The following is a 19,454-nucleotide window of genomic DNA, read 5'->3' on the forward strand; positions in this document are numbered from 1 at the left end:
AGGACTCTATAAGGGCTCTTGTGTCCCCCATAACGTAATAAGGGCAGATTTCTGTTTATTACACTCGCAAACAGGACCTGAGGGTAAGGCGGCACTCTATGAGTCCTGGAAGTTGGTCCTCGGAGATATACAGCCTCTGACACAGAGCATCGTGGCTTATAGACATTGAGAGCCTTCTCCTCCACCACCAATTTGTCTAATCCGGTTTTAATCAAGATTGGTGGCCACCCCTGCCTCCTGCCGGGCAATTTCCATAGTTTAACTTTGCACCGTACTTTATTCTATCTGTATTGAACAGTTAATGGTTAATGGAGGCCTGTTTATAACATCTGTATGGTTTTTATTGTCCAGTTTTATGTTTTTATTGCTCTGAACAGCGTCTCCACCCCCATCCTTCTGCCCGGACATTGAGGTCCAGCTCCGAGGGCCTTCTGGCAGTTCCCTCCCTGCAAGAAGCCAAGTTACAGGGAACCAGGCAGAGGGCCTTCTCGGTGGTGGCGCCCACCCTATGGAACGCCTGCCCTGTGGAATAATAATTTATTATTTATACTCCACCCATCTGGCTGGGTTTCCCCAGCCACTCTGGGCGGCGTCCAACAGAATATTAAAATACAATAGTCTATTAAACATTAAAAGCTTCCCTAAACAGGGCTGCCTTCAGATGTCTTCTAAAAGTCTGGTAGTTGTTTTTCTCTTTGACATCTGGTGGGAGGGAGTTCCACAGGGCGGGCGCCACCACCGAGAAGGCCTGTTGGATCTGTTTCCTAATCATTTGAATCCGTCGGTTCGGATCCTGCCCTCCAGAGCAGGTAAATGCACACCATCGCTGTCCCCGCATGAAACGAGCGACTTCTCACCCCATTCCAGGAGGCCATTACGTCTACCCGGAGGAAGGAGCATCCGTGCTGTTGCAGAGCCCGGATCTGGACCCGGCCGCGCCAGAGACCTGCGTCGAGTTCCTCTACTACCTGTACAGCCTAGACAACAGGGGCCAGCTGGTGGTGAAAGTTCAATATCCTTCGGGGAACTCCTCCACCCTGTGGACACGGAGAGGGATGCAGAGTTCGTCTTGGCTGCTGGGAGCGGTGACTATCCAGAATCCATCGCAACGCCCCTTCAAGGTAAGCGGTGTCGCTGCTTTCGAGGAGACGTTTCAGTGTGGGTGGTGTAGAGCGCTGGGCCGAGACCTGGGAGACCAGGGTTCGAATCCTCCCACTCAGCCATTAAGCTCACTTGAAATGGAAAAGGACAATTTAATGAGGAAATAAACGATTCAGGCTGCTCGGAGGTTCTCCCATATTTGCAATTCTAAAAATGGAAGGTGGGTTTTTTCCTCTCATTTTCACCCCCGATCTCCCATTCCAGTTCCTTGCAAAACCTTTTCAGCACCTGCTAAAAACATTTTTTTTTTCTTATTTAGGCAAGCCTTAAAAAGATAGGTAAAAACTCTATTCCATTTAACCATGACCGGTTTTTAAAATAATATTTGGAATATCTCAAATGGTTGATTTTTTAACTGTTCTTCCTGATAATTTTATGGCTTTCTGTAAACCGCTTTGTTTGTTTCCCACAAGCAAACGTTGTGTACGTTTTATGATGTAAAATAAACATAATAAAATAATAAATTCCCGTTAGCAATAAAAGAGCACTGATCCGATGTAGTGGAGCAGACCTTGCCAAGTTTACCTTAGGATGCGGAAGAGCTGAGCTCGGTGTAAACGTCTGTTGTAGGAACCTCATTGGTTTCTTGAAAATCTTGTTTTATTTGTTTTTAAACATGCACTCCATGGCCAATTTTCTTGCAGCTCAGCTCAGGCACAGGCGGAGAAACTGAGCAGGTGCCGTGAGCTCGGATTTGTGGTTGCAGCTCAGCTCTTGCAAAGCTTCTGCTAACTGGAATAATAATAATAATAATAATAATAATAATAATAATAATAATAATAATAATAATAATAATAATATATTATTTATACCCCGCCAATCTAGCTTCCCCAGCCACTCAGGGCGGCTTCCAACAAAACACTAAAATACAATAACCTATTAAACATTTACAGATAGGTAGCCGTGTTGGTCTGCCATAGTCAAAATAAAAAAATTCCTTCCAGTAGCACCTTAAAGACCAACTAAATTAGTTCTTGGTATGAGCTTTCGTGTGCATGCACACTTCTTCAGATACACTGAAACAGAAGTTGCCAGATCCTTCTATATAGTGAGAAGATGGGGAGGGGTATTACTCAGAAGGGTGGTGGGAATGGGAGATTGGCAGATAGCTGAGATGAGCCTGTTGACGACTCTTAACGACTGTAATAGGTCTTACAGGAAAAGGCAAGGGGTGAGAAGGTGAGAAATGGCTTAGTCATGTATAATGAGATAGGAATCCAATGTCTTTGTTCAGACCAGGTCTCTCCATGGTTTTGAGTTTGGTAATGAGTTGCAATTCAGCAGCTTCTCTTTCCAGTCTATTTCTGAAATTCCTTTGTAGTAAAACAGCTACTTTGAGATCTTGTATAGAATGTCCTGGGAGATTGAAGTGTTCTCCTACTGGTTTCTCTGTTTTGTGATTCTTGATGTCAGATTTATGTCCGTTTATTCTTTGGCGTAAGGTTTGGCCTGTTTGTTCAATATAGAGAGCTGAAGGACACATGCTGAGAGGTCCAGCAGAAGGGTGAATTGCTCCTTTCGCCCCCAGGGAGCTCCGCCGATCCCCTCCCGGTTCCCGAGGGCCCTCACGGAGCCTCGCTTTGTCGGGCAAACTACCGCTTTGAGAAAATGCACAAGAACCATAGAATTATGGACTTGGAAAGGGACCCCCGAAGGTCATCTAATCCAACTCCCTTCAGTGCAGGGCTCACAGCTACAGAATCCTTGACCATCCCACCTCTGCTTAAAAGCCCCCAGGGAATGGCAGTCCACCACCTTCCAGGGGAACCCAGTTCCACTTTTCATTCTCTCTCTCTGCCCACACAGGTTGTTTTCGCTGCCACCCAGGTCAAGACCGAAGAAATCACCATCGCTCTGGACAGCATCTCCGTCAGGATCGGGCCTTGTGCACGTAAGCACCCCTGGGCTTTTTGCTGTTATTATTGCGGCAAGTGGGTGCTGGTTCCTGAGGTTGCCAGACCATCCCTGCCCCTGGCTGTCTCGCCAGAGTGGCGCATGCTCTGGTTATCTCCCACTTGGACTACTGCCATGCGTTCTACGTGGGGCTACCTTTGAAGGTGACCCAGAAACTGCAGTTAATCCAGAATGCGGCAGCCAGACTGGTGACTGGGAGCAGCCGCCAAAACCACATTACACCGGTCTTGAAAGACCTACATTAGCTCCCAGGACGTTTCCAAGCACAATTCAAAGTGTTGGTGCTGACCTTGAAAGCCCTAATGGCCTCAAAAGCCCAGTACAGTGGTACCTCAGGTTACATACACTTCGGGTTACAGACTCCGCTAACCCAGAAATAGTGCTTCAGGTTAAGAACCTTGCTTCAGGATGAGAACAGAAATTGGGCTCCAGTGGTGCGGCAGCAGCAGGAGGCCCCATTAGCTAAAGTGGTGCTTCAGGTTAAGAAGAGTTTCAGGTTAAGTACGGACCTCTGGAACGAATTAAGTACTTAACCTGAAGTACCACTGTAGACCTGAAGGAGCATCTCCACCCCCATCGTTGAGCCCGGACACTGAGGTCCAGCTCCAAGGGCCTTCTGGCGGTTCCCTCGCTGCGAGAAGTGAGGTTGCAGGGAACCAGGCAGAGGGCCTTCTTGGTGGTGGCGCCCGCCCTGTGGAACACCCTCCCACCAGATGTCAAGGAAATAAACAACTGTCTAACTTATAAAAGACCTCTGAAGGCAGCCCCGTTTAGGGAAGCTTTTAATGTTTGACATTTTATTGTGTTTTTAATCTTCTGTTGGGAGCTGTCCAGAGCAGCAGGGGAAACCCAGCCAGATGGATGGGGTATAAATAAATTAATAATAATAATAATAATAATAATAATAATAATAATAATAATAATAATAATTTTTATTTAAACCCCGCCCATCTGGCTGAGTTTCCCCAGCCACTCTGGGTGGCTCCCAATCGAATGTTAAAAACAATATAGTATTAAATATTTAAAACTTATTATTATTATTATTATCATCGTCAGGGTAGGACTCCAGAGGCCGAGGTTCAAGGACTCTTGCACCCAAATGAGCAGGAGGCACCCCAAGAACAACAGGACCTGCCCACTGCCATCCTCTTTGTCCTCTAAACATCCCCCACCCCACAAGATCACTTAAGCCCTTCCTTGGTAGAAGGTACCAAGAACTGGAAGGGTCTCTGGCCATCGTGCAGACGGACCCCTCCAAGCCGGACATTATCCTTCCGCGAAGTCTTCTCTTTACATCCCGTTTGGCTGCCTACCTATCAAAGCAGGCGCTATAATTCCCACTGTAAAGGGGTGCGAGAGAGACTTTTCGTCTTCTTCCTCTGCTGCAGCCTGCGTGACCGGGTGCGATTTTGACGACGACGGCGACCTCTGCCAATGGGAGAATCCGGCCGATGGAGACGTCCAGTGGGAGCAGTCGGTTGGGGCCGGGGACCTGCCCGGAGTGGGGCCAGAGGACGACTTCTCAAAACCCGGCTGTGAGTCCTGAACATGTCAGAGCGTCCAAAGAGCCTTTAGCAGGATCAGGCCAAATGATCATTATTATTAATCATAATTTATCGTCGCCATCACTGCCTCTTAACCTCAACTACCTCGCAGGGTGGTTGTGAGGATCAAAACGAGGAGGTGGGGAGAGCCGCATGTGCCACCTTGAGCTCCTGGGAGGAAAAGGTGGGACGTAAATTATGGGATCGTAGGGACCCCCAACGGTCATCTAGTCCAACCCCCTGCAACGCAGGAGTCGCAGCTAAATAAATGTGATGAATAAATAGATATAAGGAAAAGGTAAAGGGACCCCTGACCGTTAGGTCCAGTCGTGGTCGACTCTGGGGTTGCGGCACTCATCTCGCTTTATTGGCCGAGGGAGCTGGCATACAGCTTCCGGGTCATGTGGCCAGCATGACTGAGCCACTTCTGGCGAGCCAGAGCAGCGCACGGAAACGCCGTTTACCTTCCCGCCGGAGCGGTACCTATTTATCTACTTGCACTGGTGTGCTTTCGAACTGCTAGGTTGGCAGGAGCAGGGACCGAGCAACAGGAGCTCACGGGATTCGAACCGCTGACCTTCCGATCGGGAAGTCCTAGGCTCTGTGGTTTAACCCAGAGCGCCACCCACGTCCCTCATAAATAGATATATAAATTGACAAATAACTGCAGGCGGGAACCGATGCAGCCCCAGATTTGGACGAGCCTCCCCGGAGGATGACTGCCTGCTTCTTCCAAACCCCTCTGGCGCGTTTCTTCCCGTTAGAGCAGACCCTGACTTTCTCCAAATATTGCTCTTGCAGTTGGCCGCTACATGTTGCTCAATTCTCTGGGCGGCAGCGGCACGGCCCTCCTGAAGAGTCCCCTCTCCCAGTCCCTCGGATCCTGCCTCTCTCTCAGCTTCTACTATACCTTGCACGGCGTCTCCAACAACACAGGGCTGAGGGTGTATGCAGCACAACCAGGCAAGTTTCCGGAGACCTGTCGGGCCCGGGGAAAGGGTGCTGTTGGTGGCAGGAGTGGAATCCTGCCACATTCCTTCCCCTGCTTCCCAGAGGAGGAGAGCGAGGGACTGGCTAACGGAGGCGCCTGTTTCTCTTCCCATTTCCGTGCGGAACAGGGGGTGAGCTGGGGCCCGCCTTGCTGAGTCTCGCAGGGGAACATGGACCCGACTGGAAACCGGGAAGAGCCGTCTACTCAGGGACATCTGAGAACATCCAGGTGAGGAGGGTGGTTTTCTCGGCAGGTATTTACAACCTGAGCATAAGACGGAGAAGCTCACGGCATTAAAACCCCAACGGACCTTGCTTTCCCATCAGTCGTAGATCTGGGCCCTGTGCTGGGCCCGGGGGTGACCCGAGCAACGCGGTCCAGGTCTGGTCCCGAATCCAAGGGTTCCATGAGGAGTCAGTCCGGCAGGGCCAAGGCAGGAAACCAGGCGAGATCAGGCACAGGATCACAGGCAGGACCCCTGGGGCGGGGTCCAGCGGCCTTTTATCTGTCGGGGTAACGGCCGGTCCTGATCCCCCAGTGACTCACCTCCCTGCTTCGCCCCAAGGCGAGCACTCAGGTCTCTCCTGCTCTCAGACCGCAGTCTCTGCAGCTCGGAAGATCTCAGTGGGTTACTAGACCCAGTGGCTGCCTCAGCCTCTCCTGACCCAACTGGTAATGGAGCCTCTGTAAGTGATGGCCCAGCTGGACCTGGTGCGGACTGAGACTCCTCTGGTTCCGAGTCCGAGCCTGAGTCCCAAGCCATCACAACCCAGCACGGAGCGGACAGGGCTCTGAGTCTCCAGCTTCCAGCCTGCTTCCAGCTCAGCTCACCCAGTGTGGAGATAAGACCCACCCTTAGGTCCCCATCATAGATCACAGAATCCTAGAGTTGGGAGGGACCCCCAAGAATCATCCAGTCCAACCCCCGGCAATGCAGGAATACGCAGCAGGGATCAAAGCTGCAACCTTGGCAGTCGTTTGCACTTGCGAAGTCCCATGTCTAGAAAGCACAGGTCTGAGAGATTTTCAGCTTTTCCCCGGGAAAAACTGCTCTTTAGTGCTGAATAGGAACAAACAACAATCCATGGAAAACCCGGCTGGCATTTGTTCCAATTCAGCAGTAGAGAGCAGGTTTCCCTGGGGGAAAGCAGAGGGGCAGAGAGCAGTGTGGTCTGGCACTTGGCTCATTCTCTGGGGGTGCTGAGGAGGACATGTGAATGGCCAGCTAAGGTCATCATAGAATTCTAGAATTGTGGAGTTGGAAGGGGTACCCCGAGGGTCATCCAGCCGAACCCCACTGCAATGCAGGAATCTCAGCTGAAGGATCCAATGCATATGGCCATCCAAGCTAGACTGCTGACTGGGAGACCACATAACACTGGTCCTGAAAGACCTACATTGGCTCCCAGTACGTTTCCTAGCACAATTCAAAGTGTTGGTGCTGACCTTGAAAGCCCTAAACGGCCTTGGCCCAGTATACCTGAAGGAGCGTCTCCACCCCCATCAGTCTGCCCGGACGCTGAGGTCCAGCGCCGAGGGCCTTCTGACGGTTCCCTCCCTGCGAGAAGTGAGGTTACAGGGAACCAGGCACAGGGCCTTCTCAGTGGTGGCACCTGCCCTGTGGAACGCCCTCCCAGCAGATGTCAAAGAGAAAAACAACCACCAGACTTTTAGAAGACATCAGAAGGCAGCCCTGTTTAGGGAAGCTTTTAATGTTTAATAGGTTATTGTATTTTAGTGTTCTGTTGGAAGCTGCCCAGAGTGGCTGGGGAAGCCCAGCCAGATGGGCGGGGTTTAAATAATAAATTATTATTATTATAACCTCTGCTTAAAAACCTCCAGTGGAGGCGAGTCCATCACCTCCCAAGGGAACAAATAAACTTGCCTGACTAGCTCAGCAACCTCCACGAGATTCTAACTCTCCCTGGGCGCAGGACCCTGAGAACTGGGAGGAACTCAGGGCATCATCTAGACTGACCCCGGCAAAAAACTGTGTTAAACGTACTGTGGGTCAAACTAGGAAAACGTGACTGTGGCATGGAGGGGCTGGCCGTGGGCCTCTCTGGTGGTCACCCTTGTCCTCCCTCTCCTAGTTCATCATCGAAGGCACCTACGCAGGGAAGCCTGGCGTCGCAGTGGACAGCGTGAGGATCTTGCCCTGCGAAGGTAAAATCCGCCCCGGTCATCTCTAGGCAAGGAGGGGAGGCGGATGTGGGGAGGGTGAGAGAGTTGGGCGGGCAGGCGGAAGAGGCGAACTGGGGGTCGCTCACCCCACGTGCTCCTCGCCCTCAGAGACTTTTGCCGAGTGCAACTTCAACGACGCAGCGGACCCGTTCTGCGGCTGGCTGCAGCCCAACAACAACGAGGCGAACTGGACGTGGGCAAAGGGGCACACGCCGACAGAAGAGACGGGGCCTCCAGGCGACTATCCCGACGGCAGTAAGGAGCCAAGGAGGGCGAGGGGTGGGCTGGGCTCAGGAAAGCCTCATCACATGCCCCACATAGAAGCCACGCTGTGCTGGGCCCGGGGGTAACCCGAGCAACGCGGTCCAGGTCCGGTCCCGAATCCAAGGGTTCCACGAGGAGTCAGTCCGACAGGACACGAGGCAGGAAACCAGGCGAGGTCAGGCACAGGATCACAGGCAGGTTCCGGCAAACAGCAACATTGCTCCCGCAACCTGAGGTGGGGTCCAGCAGCCTTTTACCTCTGTCGGGGTAACTGTCCTGATTTATCTCTGTCGGGGCCGGTCCTGATCTGACTCACTTCCCTGTTTTGCCTGAAAGCGAGCACTCCTCCTGCAAGTACTCAGGTCTCTCCTTCTCTCAGACCTCAGTCTCTGCAACTCGGAGATGTTCGTGGGTTACTAGACCCAGAGGCCGCCTCAGGCTCCCCTGACCAAACCGGTAGTGGAGCAGCTGTAAGTGATGGCCCAGTTGGAGGCAACGAGGGAATCCCTGCATCTGGAGCCAGGGCAGGATCAGGCCCCTGACTCGGCCCAGCTGGGGTTTGTTGCAGGGGAACCTGTGCAGACTGGGACTCTTCAGAATCAGGCCCCAGACCTGGTTCAGATGCTGCCTGGGGTAAAAGATCTGGTGCGGACTGAGACTCCTCTGCCTCTGAGTCCGAGCCCCAGTCCCAGGCCATTACACACGTCAGGGTTCAAGGGACTTCAGGCTTCTCTCCCCATTATTATTATTCTCTCCCCACCAGCTTGTCCCAGTTGGCACATAGAATCATAGAATTGTAGAGTTGGAAGGGACCCATGAGAGTCATCTAGTCCAACGCCCAGCAATGCAGGAATTGCAACTAAATAATTCCTGACAGGTGGCCATCCAACCTCTGCTTAAATCCCACTGCCAAACAGCTCTTACCGTCAGAAAGTTTAGCCGGGGAACAAGCTCTCTCCATCTTCCATGTGATACCCTTTTCAGATATTTAAAGGCGGGTGTCCTATCCCCTCTCGGTCTCCTCTTCTCAAGGATGAACAAGCCCAGCTCCCCTATACGACTTGGCGGATGTGGGTTTTGCCCCTGGGCTTGTTAACGGAGAAATCTGAGGGCTCCCTTGGACAAAAAACAAGGAGCCCAGCCAGGAATACCAGAGCAAAACAGCAGCCAGTCGGCTTGGTCTTGATTGAAGTCACCAGGTGGAACAAGATGGAAGCCCCTACAAAAGAGCCCCCCAAACTTTTATTAGCTGCTCATCCCCATGTTACACCCCCCCAACTACATCACGGTTACATCATGAAAGGGGAGGTCTGGTGGCCGTAATCTGAGCATCCTGGACCCTGCCCCATGGTTCCCCTTGCCCTCCACCAAACACCCATCAAGTGTAACAAAAAGGATCTTTACATTTCCCTGTTTCCCAGCCAAGTTAATAGCGCCCTTTTGTTACTTCTGGAATGGCTACCTGTCTGGCATTCAGGTATCAGGAGGCCAGGGATTATCACTCAGGCAGAGGGGCTGCTGAGTAGCTGAGCTCACCTGTCTATATGAATTTCTGAAGTTTTCCCTGTGAGCCAGTATATAGATCCACTGATCAGTGAATTCTTACATTTGGTATTGTGCAGCAAAGGCCCTTTGAATAGGCAGGAAGAAACTGTGATGAAGTGTTTTGTGGGGACAAATCACAAAAGTGATTGTGCTGGTTTTGGTAGTGGGCTGCAGGTGCATGCTATCTGCTGGAGGGGCAACCCCCCCCCCCAACCTATGCATAAATTCCTGCAACAGGCTCAATGCTCAAGAGAGTGATTGGGGCGGGGGGGGGCTGCCCCCTTGCCCCCCTTCTCTTCCCCCAGAGGGCCACTACATCTACGTGGAAGCTGGTTGCACGAAGCCAGGCCAGGCCACGCGTCTGTCCAGCCGGGGCTTCTGCACGGACACCGACGCCTGCGTGGAATTCTACTACTACATGCACGGCATCGTGGAAGTCGACACCCAGCTCCGGGTTCTGGCGCACGGGCCGTGGGGACCCAGCACCCTCCTCTGGAGTAGGACCGGGATCCAAAGCCCCGCCTGGCTCTTGGGGTCTGTGACGGTGCCCTACGGGGGACCCCAACCCAGCAAGGTGAGTGGGAGGGGGGGAAAGAGCCAGGAGGAAAGGCAGAGGGACCTGGACTCAAAAAGTTCGTTTGGCAAGATTTATATACCGCTTGCTTGGGAAACAACAAAACCTCAAAGCGGTTTAACCAAAGGAATATAAACCCAGCTTTGACCTGACTTAACGGATATATATTGCAGATATAGACAACTTAAGAAATAATAATAATAATAATAATAATAATAATAATAATAATAATAATAATTTTTATTTATACCCCGCCCTCCCCAGCCAAGGCCGGGCTCAGAGTGGCTTACAAGCAATAATAAAAACAAGTTGAATGATTACAACTTAAAAACAACGTTAAAATACAACATTTAAATATTGAAACATTAAAATATTAAAATGTAGCCTCCTCGCAGGAGGAGAAGGAAAGGAAAAAAGAAAGGGAGGGAGGGGATCAAATTGACTCCAAGCCAAAGGCCAGGCGGAACAGCTCTGTCTTACAGGCCCTGCGGAAAGAAATCAGATCCCGCAGGGCCCTGGTCTCATGAGGCAGAGAGTTCCACCAGACCGGAGCCAGTGTTGAAAAGGCCCTGGCTCTGGTTGAGGCTAATCTGACTTTCTTAGAGCCCAGGACCTCCAGGTTGTTGCTATTTATGGGGCCTTGAGGCTCTCCGTGGGGCAGACCGGGAGAGGCGGTCCCGTAGGTATGAGGGTCCTAGGCTGTGAAGGGCTTTCAAGGTCAAAACCAGCACCATAATAATAAGGAATTAATAACACATTTAATAACAGCAGCTAATAACGAGTATAGCCGAATTTTGGAGAACTTTGCAATTAATGAATAGCCATCACCGGTATGATATAGTCAGGCAAACAGACGTAATGGAAAAGTTGACACAAAAATTGAAGGTTGGAAGGGAAAGGGAAAGAACAAGACAATTTGTATACTGTATGGTGTGATTTTATTAAATATGCAAATGAAAGGACACATGGATAAAAAATATCTACAGCATATGTTGCAATATGGCACAGATAAGCAGGCAGTAATATTTCGCTTGCTCTGCGTTTTCCGAGTTGATTTACTGCAGAATCCTTTGAACTGGTTCACTGTAATCAGCTCACTATTAGGTACCGTACAGTAATCTGTTTTGCATTTACCGCCATGGCCCGTTTTTTTGTCAGTCATGTCATGCTTCATGTGTTAATGTTTTATGATGTACGTTTGCGCAATGAATAGATCATAGAACGTAATACCAGAAAATAATGACGTTGATAATAATGATAGCGCTTTTTCTTCTAAAAAAAATGTTAAGGGTACTGTCATTTTCCTACTCATACTGAATTACTGCCCCTCACTGAGGCCAAACTTAAGATTCACAAAATGTTTAGGGATATGCGTACCCCCAGAAAAAAAAGCACAGATGATAATGATATGATGATGATAATGATAATGATAATAATAATAATAATAATAATCAGAATCAGAATCAGAATATTAATAATGCTGCCATGGAATTATTAGTATGAGCGATTGAAAGATTAAAAAGCATTAAACCAACAATAAACTTTTGTTCTGTGAACCACCCTGAAACCTCCGGGTATAGGGTGGTATATAAATACTACTAATAATAATAATAATAACAATAATAATAATAATCTGAAGGCAGCCCTGTTCAGGGAAGTTTTCAATGTGTGACATTTTAATGTATTTTTCATCTTTGTTGGAAGCCGCCCAGAGTGGCTGGGGAAACCAAGCCAGATGGGCGGGGTACAAATAATAAATTATTATTATTATTATTATTATTGTTACAACAACTAAAAAACACATCAGCGTTCTTGGATAGCTGGGCAGGTTTGTCTAAACAAAAACGTTTTCAGCAGGCGCTGAAAAAGTCTCGCAAAGGCACCTGCATGATATCAATAGGCAGGGAGTTCCAAAGGGCAGATTGGTTTCCTGCGGACACAGACTGGCTGTTGCTTGGCACCTGTGGCAGTGCCAGTTCCGCAGATCCCGGCTGTCGAGAGGGCACAGGTGGGGCAAAGTGATCTCACCTTGCTCCCGTCCAGCCGATTGGCCAGGACGGTCTCCACTGACCAGCAGTAGTAGATCTCCAGGGTTTCAGAGATGGGCATCTCCCAGCCCGGCCAGGAGGTGCCCACCTGGGACCCTTCTTTACGCAAAGCTCTGCCGCCGAACTACGGTCCTCTCCTTGAAGCAAAGCAGGACGCTAGTCCTCATGGTGGTGAGAGGAAGAGCGGGAGTCGGCTGCAGGCAAAGCCGCCTCCTCGCCCTCGACTGACCCCTTTGCTTTGGCGCAGGTCGTTTTCGAGGTGGTCCGGGGAAGCAACCCCTATATGGACGTGGCGCTGGACAATATTTCCATACAGAAGGGGGCCTGCACAGGTGAGGCCGCGTGGGGCGATGGGGTGGGCAAGCGGCCGCCCCCAAGAACCCCCTTGCTCTTTCCGCAGAGCCGTATTTGCCAGAATTCCCCAGGAAAAAAGAGGGATTGCTAAAGCGCTTTGGGAATTGTAGCGCCGGGAGGGGAACTCCCAGCATCCTTAGCACACTACACTTCCCAGGGTTCCCTGGGGGAAGGCGGGGCTGAAGGGGGGTCATTGCGCTTTAAAGGAAGGTGGGAATGGAGACTGTAAATTGGATATGGGGGAGAAGCTTCAGGTATCCCCAAAATCCCATAAATACCCCACTCACTAGGGACTCTGTTTTTTCTCCTCCTTGCAGACTCTGGGACCACAATTCCCCCACCGACCACCACAGCCGCCACATCAACCACCACAGGCAGACCCGGACCCATAACAACCTCCGGGGCCAGACCCACAACCACCACCAGTGGGACCAGCCCCATAACCACCACTGAGCCCAGCCCCATAACCACCACCAGTGGAACCAGCCCCACAACCACCACCGGGGCCAGCCCCATAACCACCACCATTGGACCCAGCCCCACAACCACCACTGGGCCCAGCCCCACAACCACCAGCGGACCCAGCCCCACAACCACCAGTGGACCCAGCCCCATAACCACCAGTGGACCTAGCCCCACAACTACCACTGGGGCCAGCCCCACAACCACCAACGGGACCAGCCCCACAACCACCAGTGGACCCAGCCCCACAACCACCAACGGGACCAGCCCCACAACCACCAGTGGACCCAGCCCCACAACCACCACTGGACCCAGCCCCATAACCACCACTGAGCCCAGCCCCATAACCACCACCAGTGGACCAAGCCCCACAACCACCACTGGACCCAGCCCCACAACCACCAATGGGACCAGCCCCACAACCACCAGCGGACCCAGCCCCACAACAACCAGCGGACCCAGCCCCACAACCACCACTGGGCCCAGCACCACAACTACCACTGGGGCCAGCCCCACAACCACCAACGGGACCAGCCCCACAACCACCAGTGGACCCAGCCCCACAACCACCAACGGGACCAGCCCCACAACAACCAGCGGACCCAGCCCCACAACCACTAGTGGACCCAGCCCCACAACCACCACTGGGCCCAGCCCCACAACCACCAATGGGACCAGCCCCACAACCACCAATGGGACCAGCCCCACAACCACCAGCGGACCCAGCCCCACAACCACCACTGGGCCCAGCCCCACAACCACTACTGGGACCAGCCCCACAACCACCAGTGGACCCAGCCCCACAACCACCACTGGACCCAGCCCCACAACCACCACTGGGGCCAGCCCCATAACCACCACTGAGCCCAGCCCCATAACCACCACCAATGGACCAAGCCCCACAACCACCACTGGGGCCAGCCCCATAACTACCACCACTGGACCCAGCCCCACAACCACCACTGGGGCCAGCCCCATAACTACCACCACTGGACCCAGCCCCACAACCACCACTGGGGCCAGCCCCATAACTACCACCACTGGACCCAGCCCCACAACCACCACTGAGCCCAGCCCCATAACCACCACCATTGGACCAAGCCCCACAACCACCACTGGGGCCAGCCCCATAACTACCACCACTGGACCCAGCCCCACAACCACCACTGGACCCAGCCCCACAACCACCACTGGGGCCAGCCCCATAACCACCACTGAGCCCAGCCCCATAACCACCACCATTGGACCAAGCCCCACAACCACCACTGGACCCAGCCCTACACCCACCAGTGGGCCCAGCCCCACAACCACCACTGGACCCAGCCCCACAACCACCACTGGGGCCAGCCCCATAACTACCACCACTGGACCCAGCCCCACAACCACCACTGAGCCCAGCCCCATAACCACCACCATTGGACAAAGCCCCACAACCACCACTGGGGCCAGCCCCATAACTACCACCACTGGACCCAGCCCCACAACCACCACTGGACCCACGCCCACAACCACCACTGGGGCCAGCCCCATAACCACCACTGAACCCAGCCCCATAACCACCACCATTGGACCAAGCCCCACAACCACCACTGGACCCAGCCCTACAACCACCAGTGGGCCCAGCCCCACAACCACCACTGGACCCAGCCCCACAACCACCACTGGGGCCAGCCCCATAACTACCACCACTGGACCCAGCCCCACAACCACCACTGGGGCCAGCCCCATAACTACCACCACTGGACCCAGCCCCACAACCACCACTGCGGCCAGCCCCATAACTACCACCACTGGACCCAGCCCCACAACCACCACTGAGCCCAGCCCCATAACCACCACCATTGGACCAAGCCCCACAACCACCACTGGGGCCAGCCCCATAACTACCACCACTGGACCCAGCCCCACAACCACCACTGGACCCAGCCCCACAACCACCACTGGGGCCAGCCCCATAACCACCACTGAGCCCAGCCCCATAACCACCACCATTGGACCAAGCCCCACAACCACCACTGGACCCAGCCCTACAACCACCAGTGGGCCCAGCCCCACAACCACCACTGGACCCAGCCCTACAACCACCACTGGGGCCAGCCCCATAACTACCACCAGTGGACCCAGCCCCACAACTACCACTGGGGCCAGCCCCACAACCACCACTGGGGCCAGCCCCACAACCACCACTGGGGCCAGCCCCATAACTACCACCAGTGGACCCAGCCCCACAACTACCACTGGGGCCAGGCCCACAACCACCACTGGGGCCAGCCCCACAACCACCACTGGGGCCAGCCCCATAACTACCACCACTGGACCCAGCCCCATAACTACCACCAGTGGACCCAGCCCCACAACCACCAACGGGACCAGCCCCACAACCACCAGTGGACCCAGCCCCACAACCACCACGGGACCCAGCCCCACAACCACCAGTGGACCCAGCCCCATAACCACCACCAGTGGACCCAGCCCCACAACCACCAGTGGACCCAGCCCCATAACCACCACCAGTGGACCCAACCCCACAACCACCAGTGGACCCAGCCCCATAACCACCACCAGTGGACCCAGCCCCACAACCACCAGTGGACCCAGCCCCACAACTACCACTGGCGCCAGCCCCACAACCACCAGTGGACCCAGCCCCATAACCACCACCAGTGGACCCAACCCCACAACCACCACTGGGCCCAGCCCCACAACCACCCCTTCGGCCTCCACTACTACAACAGCCACGGCGAAACCCCCTGTGCCGCCTGCAGGTGAATACCTTTCGGGGGCCCCTAACTGCAGGGGGGCGGAAGGGGCTAAACAGATACTGTACAGCAGCAGCCTTTGGGGTGGGGAGCCAGGGGGTCTGGGCTGCCCAGGAAAGAAGGGAGATCAAATTAGCCAGCCAGGTGCCCCATAGCGAACCCCACAAGCCGTATCTGAACTCAAGACCCCACAACTGGCGTTCAGAAGCTGCCTCTGAACGTGGTGGCAGAACTTTGCCACCCTGGCTAGTAGCCATCAATATCAAATCCTCTTTTTAAGCCATCTAGGTTTGTGGCCTTCACTGCCTCATGTGGCAGGGAGTTCCGCAGGTCAACTCTGTGCTGCGCGAAACACTTTATTCTGCCTGTCCTGAATCTTCCAACACGTAGCTTCAAAAGGAGGAGGCAGTATTGGGAGAGTGAGCCAGGACTCCTGGGTTCTTTAGAGAATAATAATTATGGGGCCTCTGGGCTTATTCAGGGGGGTACATTTCCTGTGTCGTAGAAGAAATTAATTCATTTAGTTGTTTGGACTGTTTCTACCCTACTTCCTAGCCAATAAACTCAGGGCAGCTAAAGATATATTCATAAATTAAGCAATGTAAGAGATTTGCAATCACAAAACACGCAACCAAATGTGGAAATATAGGAATTGTTTTATTTGTTTCGACTATGGCAGACCAATAAGGGACGCAGGTGGTGCTGTGGTCTAAACCACTGAGCCTAAGACTTTCCAATCGGAAGGTCAGCGGTTCGAATCCCCGCGACGGGGTGAGCTCCCGTTGCTCGGTCCCTGCTCCTGCCAACCTAGCAGTTCGAAAGCGCGTCAAAGTGCAAGTAGATAAATAGGTACCACTCTGGCGGGAAGGTAAACGGCGTTTCCGTGCGCTGCTCTGATTCGCCAGAAGCGGCTTAGTCATGCTGGCCACATGACCCGGAAGCTGTACGCCGGCTCCCTCGGCCAGTAAAGCGAGATGAGCGCCGCAACCCCAGAGTCGGCCACAACTGGACCTAGCGGTCAGGGGTCTGCTGCCCCTTTGTCTTGTGGGATGTGGGTGCAAACAGGTAACGTAGGGCTGGCCCCACTTGCAAGCTGCAAGCAAATGGATTTCAAAGGGAAACCCCTTCCAGGCTGTCTCCTGGCCTCACTGCGATGACATCAGGTGATTGGCATGCGGGCAGCCCTGCCCACAAGGCTTGCGGGTGTCGCTGGGGTGGCGAGACCCCCTCGCCCACCTGCCCCGATTCCTCCTCTTCCCGCCCCACAGATCAGGAGACCTGCACCATCTCCGGAGACCCCCACTACGCCACCTACGACGGTTGCCGCTTTGACTTCATGGGCACCTGCACCTACCTCCTGTCTGCCCCCTGCAACGCCACCTCGGGGCTGCCCAGCTTCAGGGTGGAGGCCACCAACGAGCACCGAGGGAACAACAAGCAGGTCTCGTACATCAAGTCCGTCAGCGTGGAGGTCTATGGGACGCGGATCGGGCTGCTCAAGGGGCGCAGAGTCACGGTGAGTCCCCTCCGCCACGTTAGGAACATCACTGGCCAAAGGGGTCCCATCCAGCCCACAGTGGGCAACCAGTTTCAGGATTCATATAACACCGGTCCTGAGAGATCTGCATTGGCTCCCAGTATGTTTCCAAGCACAATTCAAAGTGTTGGTGCTGAACTTGAAAGCCCTAAACGGCCTCAAAGGCCCAGTAGACCTGAAGGAGCGTCTCCACCCCCATCGTTCTGCCCGGACACTGAGGTCCAGCTCCGAGGGCCTTCTGGCGGTTCCCTCATTGCGAGAAGCAAAGCTACAGGGAACCAGGCAGAGGGCCTTCTCGGTAGTGGCACCCGCCCTGTGGAATGTCCTCCCAGCAGATGTCAAGGAAATAAACAACTACCTGACTTTTAGAAGGCATCTGAAAGCAGCCCTGTTTAGGGAAGTTTTTAATGTTTGAAGTTTTATTCTGTTTTTAGTCCTCTGTTGGGAACCACCCATGGGCAGGGTATAAATAATAAAATTGTTGTAATAATAATAATAATAATAATAATAATAATAATAATGATGATGATGATGATGATGATGATGATGATGATGATAATAATAATAATAATAATAATAATAATAATAATAATAATAATAATAATAATAATTATTATTATTATTATTTATTTGTACCCCGCCCATCTGGCTGGGCTTCCAACAAACATTGAAAACTTCCCTGAACAGGGCTGCCTTCAGATGTCTTCTAAATGTAAGGTAGTTGTTTATCTGTCATCTATCTATCTATCTATCTATCTATCTATTTTACTTTCAAAAGACAACTGAAGGCGGTCCTGTTTAGGGAAGTTTTTAATGTTTGACGATGTATTGTTTTTAATGTTCGGTTGGAAGCCGCCCAGAGTGGCTGGGGAAGCCCAGCAAGATGGGTGGGGTATAAATAATACATTATTATTATTATTTGAACACAAGAGCCGCTCTCCCCTTCTCAGCCCTGGGACAGCTCAGCTGGCTGAGCACGAGACTCTTCATCTCCAGGTCCTGGGTTCAAGCACCATATTGGGCAAAGGATTCCTGCACGGTGGGGGGTTGGACTACTAGATGACCCCAGTGGCCCCTTCGAAGGCCACAGTTCTATGATTCCTGCGGTTTCAAGCAACCGGGGTTGAGAAGCGTTGCTGCCGCCTTTGGAGAACCTCCCCACCCGCAGTGTTTTTGTTGTTGTTTAGTCGTTTAGTGGTGTCCGCCTCTTCGTGACCCCCTGGACCAGAGCACGCCAGGCCCTCCTGTCTTCCACTGCCTCCCGCAGTTTGGTCAGACTCATGCTGGTCCCATCAAGAACACTGTCCAACCATCTCGTCCTCCGTCATCCCCTTCTCCTTGTGCCCTCCATCTTTCCCAACATCAGGGTCTTTTCCAGGGAGTCTTCTCTTCTCATGAGGTGGCCAAAGTCTTGGAGCCTCAGCTTCAGGATCTGTCCTTCCAGGGAGCACTCAGGGCTGATTTCCTTCAGAATGGAGAGGTTGGATCTTCTTGCAGTCCATGGGACTCTCCAGAGTCTCCTCCAGCACCAGAATTCAAAAGCATCCATTCTTCGGCCATCAGCCTTCTTGATGGTCCAGCTCTCACCCTAACCCTAACCCCCACTGCCACTTCGATGCCTCCTCTCAGCCTGCCTCTCTCTCTCTCTCTCTCTCTCTCTCTCTCTCTCTCTCTCTCTCTCTCTCTCCAATGCAGGTGGACGGCCAGCGTGTTACGTTGCCAGTGTCCCTGGCCACTGGACGGGTGTCCCTGCGCCTGAGCGGCACCTTTGTCCTGGTCCAGGCAGACTTCGGCCTCTGGGTGCGCTTCGACGGGAACCACCACGCGGAAGTCTCCGTCCCAGAGGTCTACTTTGGCCAGCTCTGTGGCCTCTGTGGTGAGCAGAATGGATGGGGTGGGCGGCTGGGGGGGGGGGAACGGACCCCCAAGATGTGAGCGGGCTCAGGGAAGGGGTTCCACAATCACAGCTGTCAACTGTTCCCTTTTCTTGCGAGGAACGTTCTTTCTGAACGATGATGGTGGAGACACTCCTGCAAGTATACTGGACCGAGGCCACTTAGGGCTTTCAAGGTCAGCACCAACACTTTCAATTGTGCTTGGAAACGTACTGGGAGCCA

General features: G+C 53.0%; 1 protein-coding gene across 1 annotated transcript in view; it reads left to right on the forward strand.

Annotated features, from left to right (window-relative positions):
* ZAN (zonadhesin) overlaps positions 1–19,454 on the forward strand; it is a 73,253-nt gene that overhangs the window by 18,305 nt on the left and 35,494 nt on the right. Inside the window, exons 4-15 of the mRNA XM_081167481.1 lie at positions 868–1,121; positions 2,968–3,052; positions 4,464–4,610; positions 5,421–5,582; positions 5,738–5,838; positions 7,704–7,776; positions 7,903–8,049; positions 9,909–10,177; positions 12,473–12,557; positions 12,897–15,806; positions 17,069–17,316; positions 19,033–19,213. Coding sequence (XP_081023607.1) covers positions 868–1,121; positions 2,968–3,052; positions 4,464–4,610; positions 5,421–5,582; positions 5,738–5,838; positions 7,704–7,776; positions 7,903–8,049; positions 9,909–10,177; positions 12,473–12,557; positions 12,897–15,806; positions 17,069–17,316; positions 19,033–19,213 — 4,662 coding nt within the window. The remainder of the gene's footprint in view (positions 1–867; positions 1,122–2,967; positions 3,053–4,463; positions 4,611–5,420; positions 5,583–5,737; positions 5,839–7,703; positions 7,777–7,902; positions 8,050–9,908; positions 10,178–12,472; positions 12,558–12,896; positions 15,807–17,068; positions 17,317–19,032; positions 19,214–19,454) is intronic.

Source organism: Podarcis bocagei, assembly GCF_964188305.1.
Source record: "Podarcis bocagei genome assembly, chromosome: 13".
Classification (NCBI taxonomy): domain Eukaryota; kingdom Metazoa; phylum Chordata; class Lepidosauria; order Squamata; family Lacertidae; genus Podarcis; species Podarcis bocagei.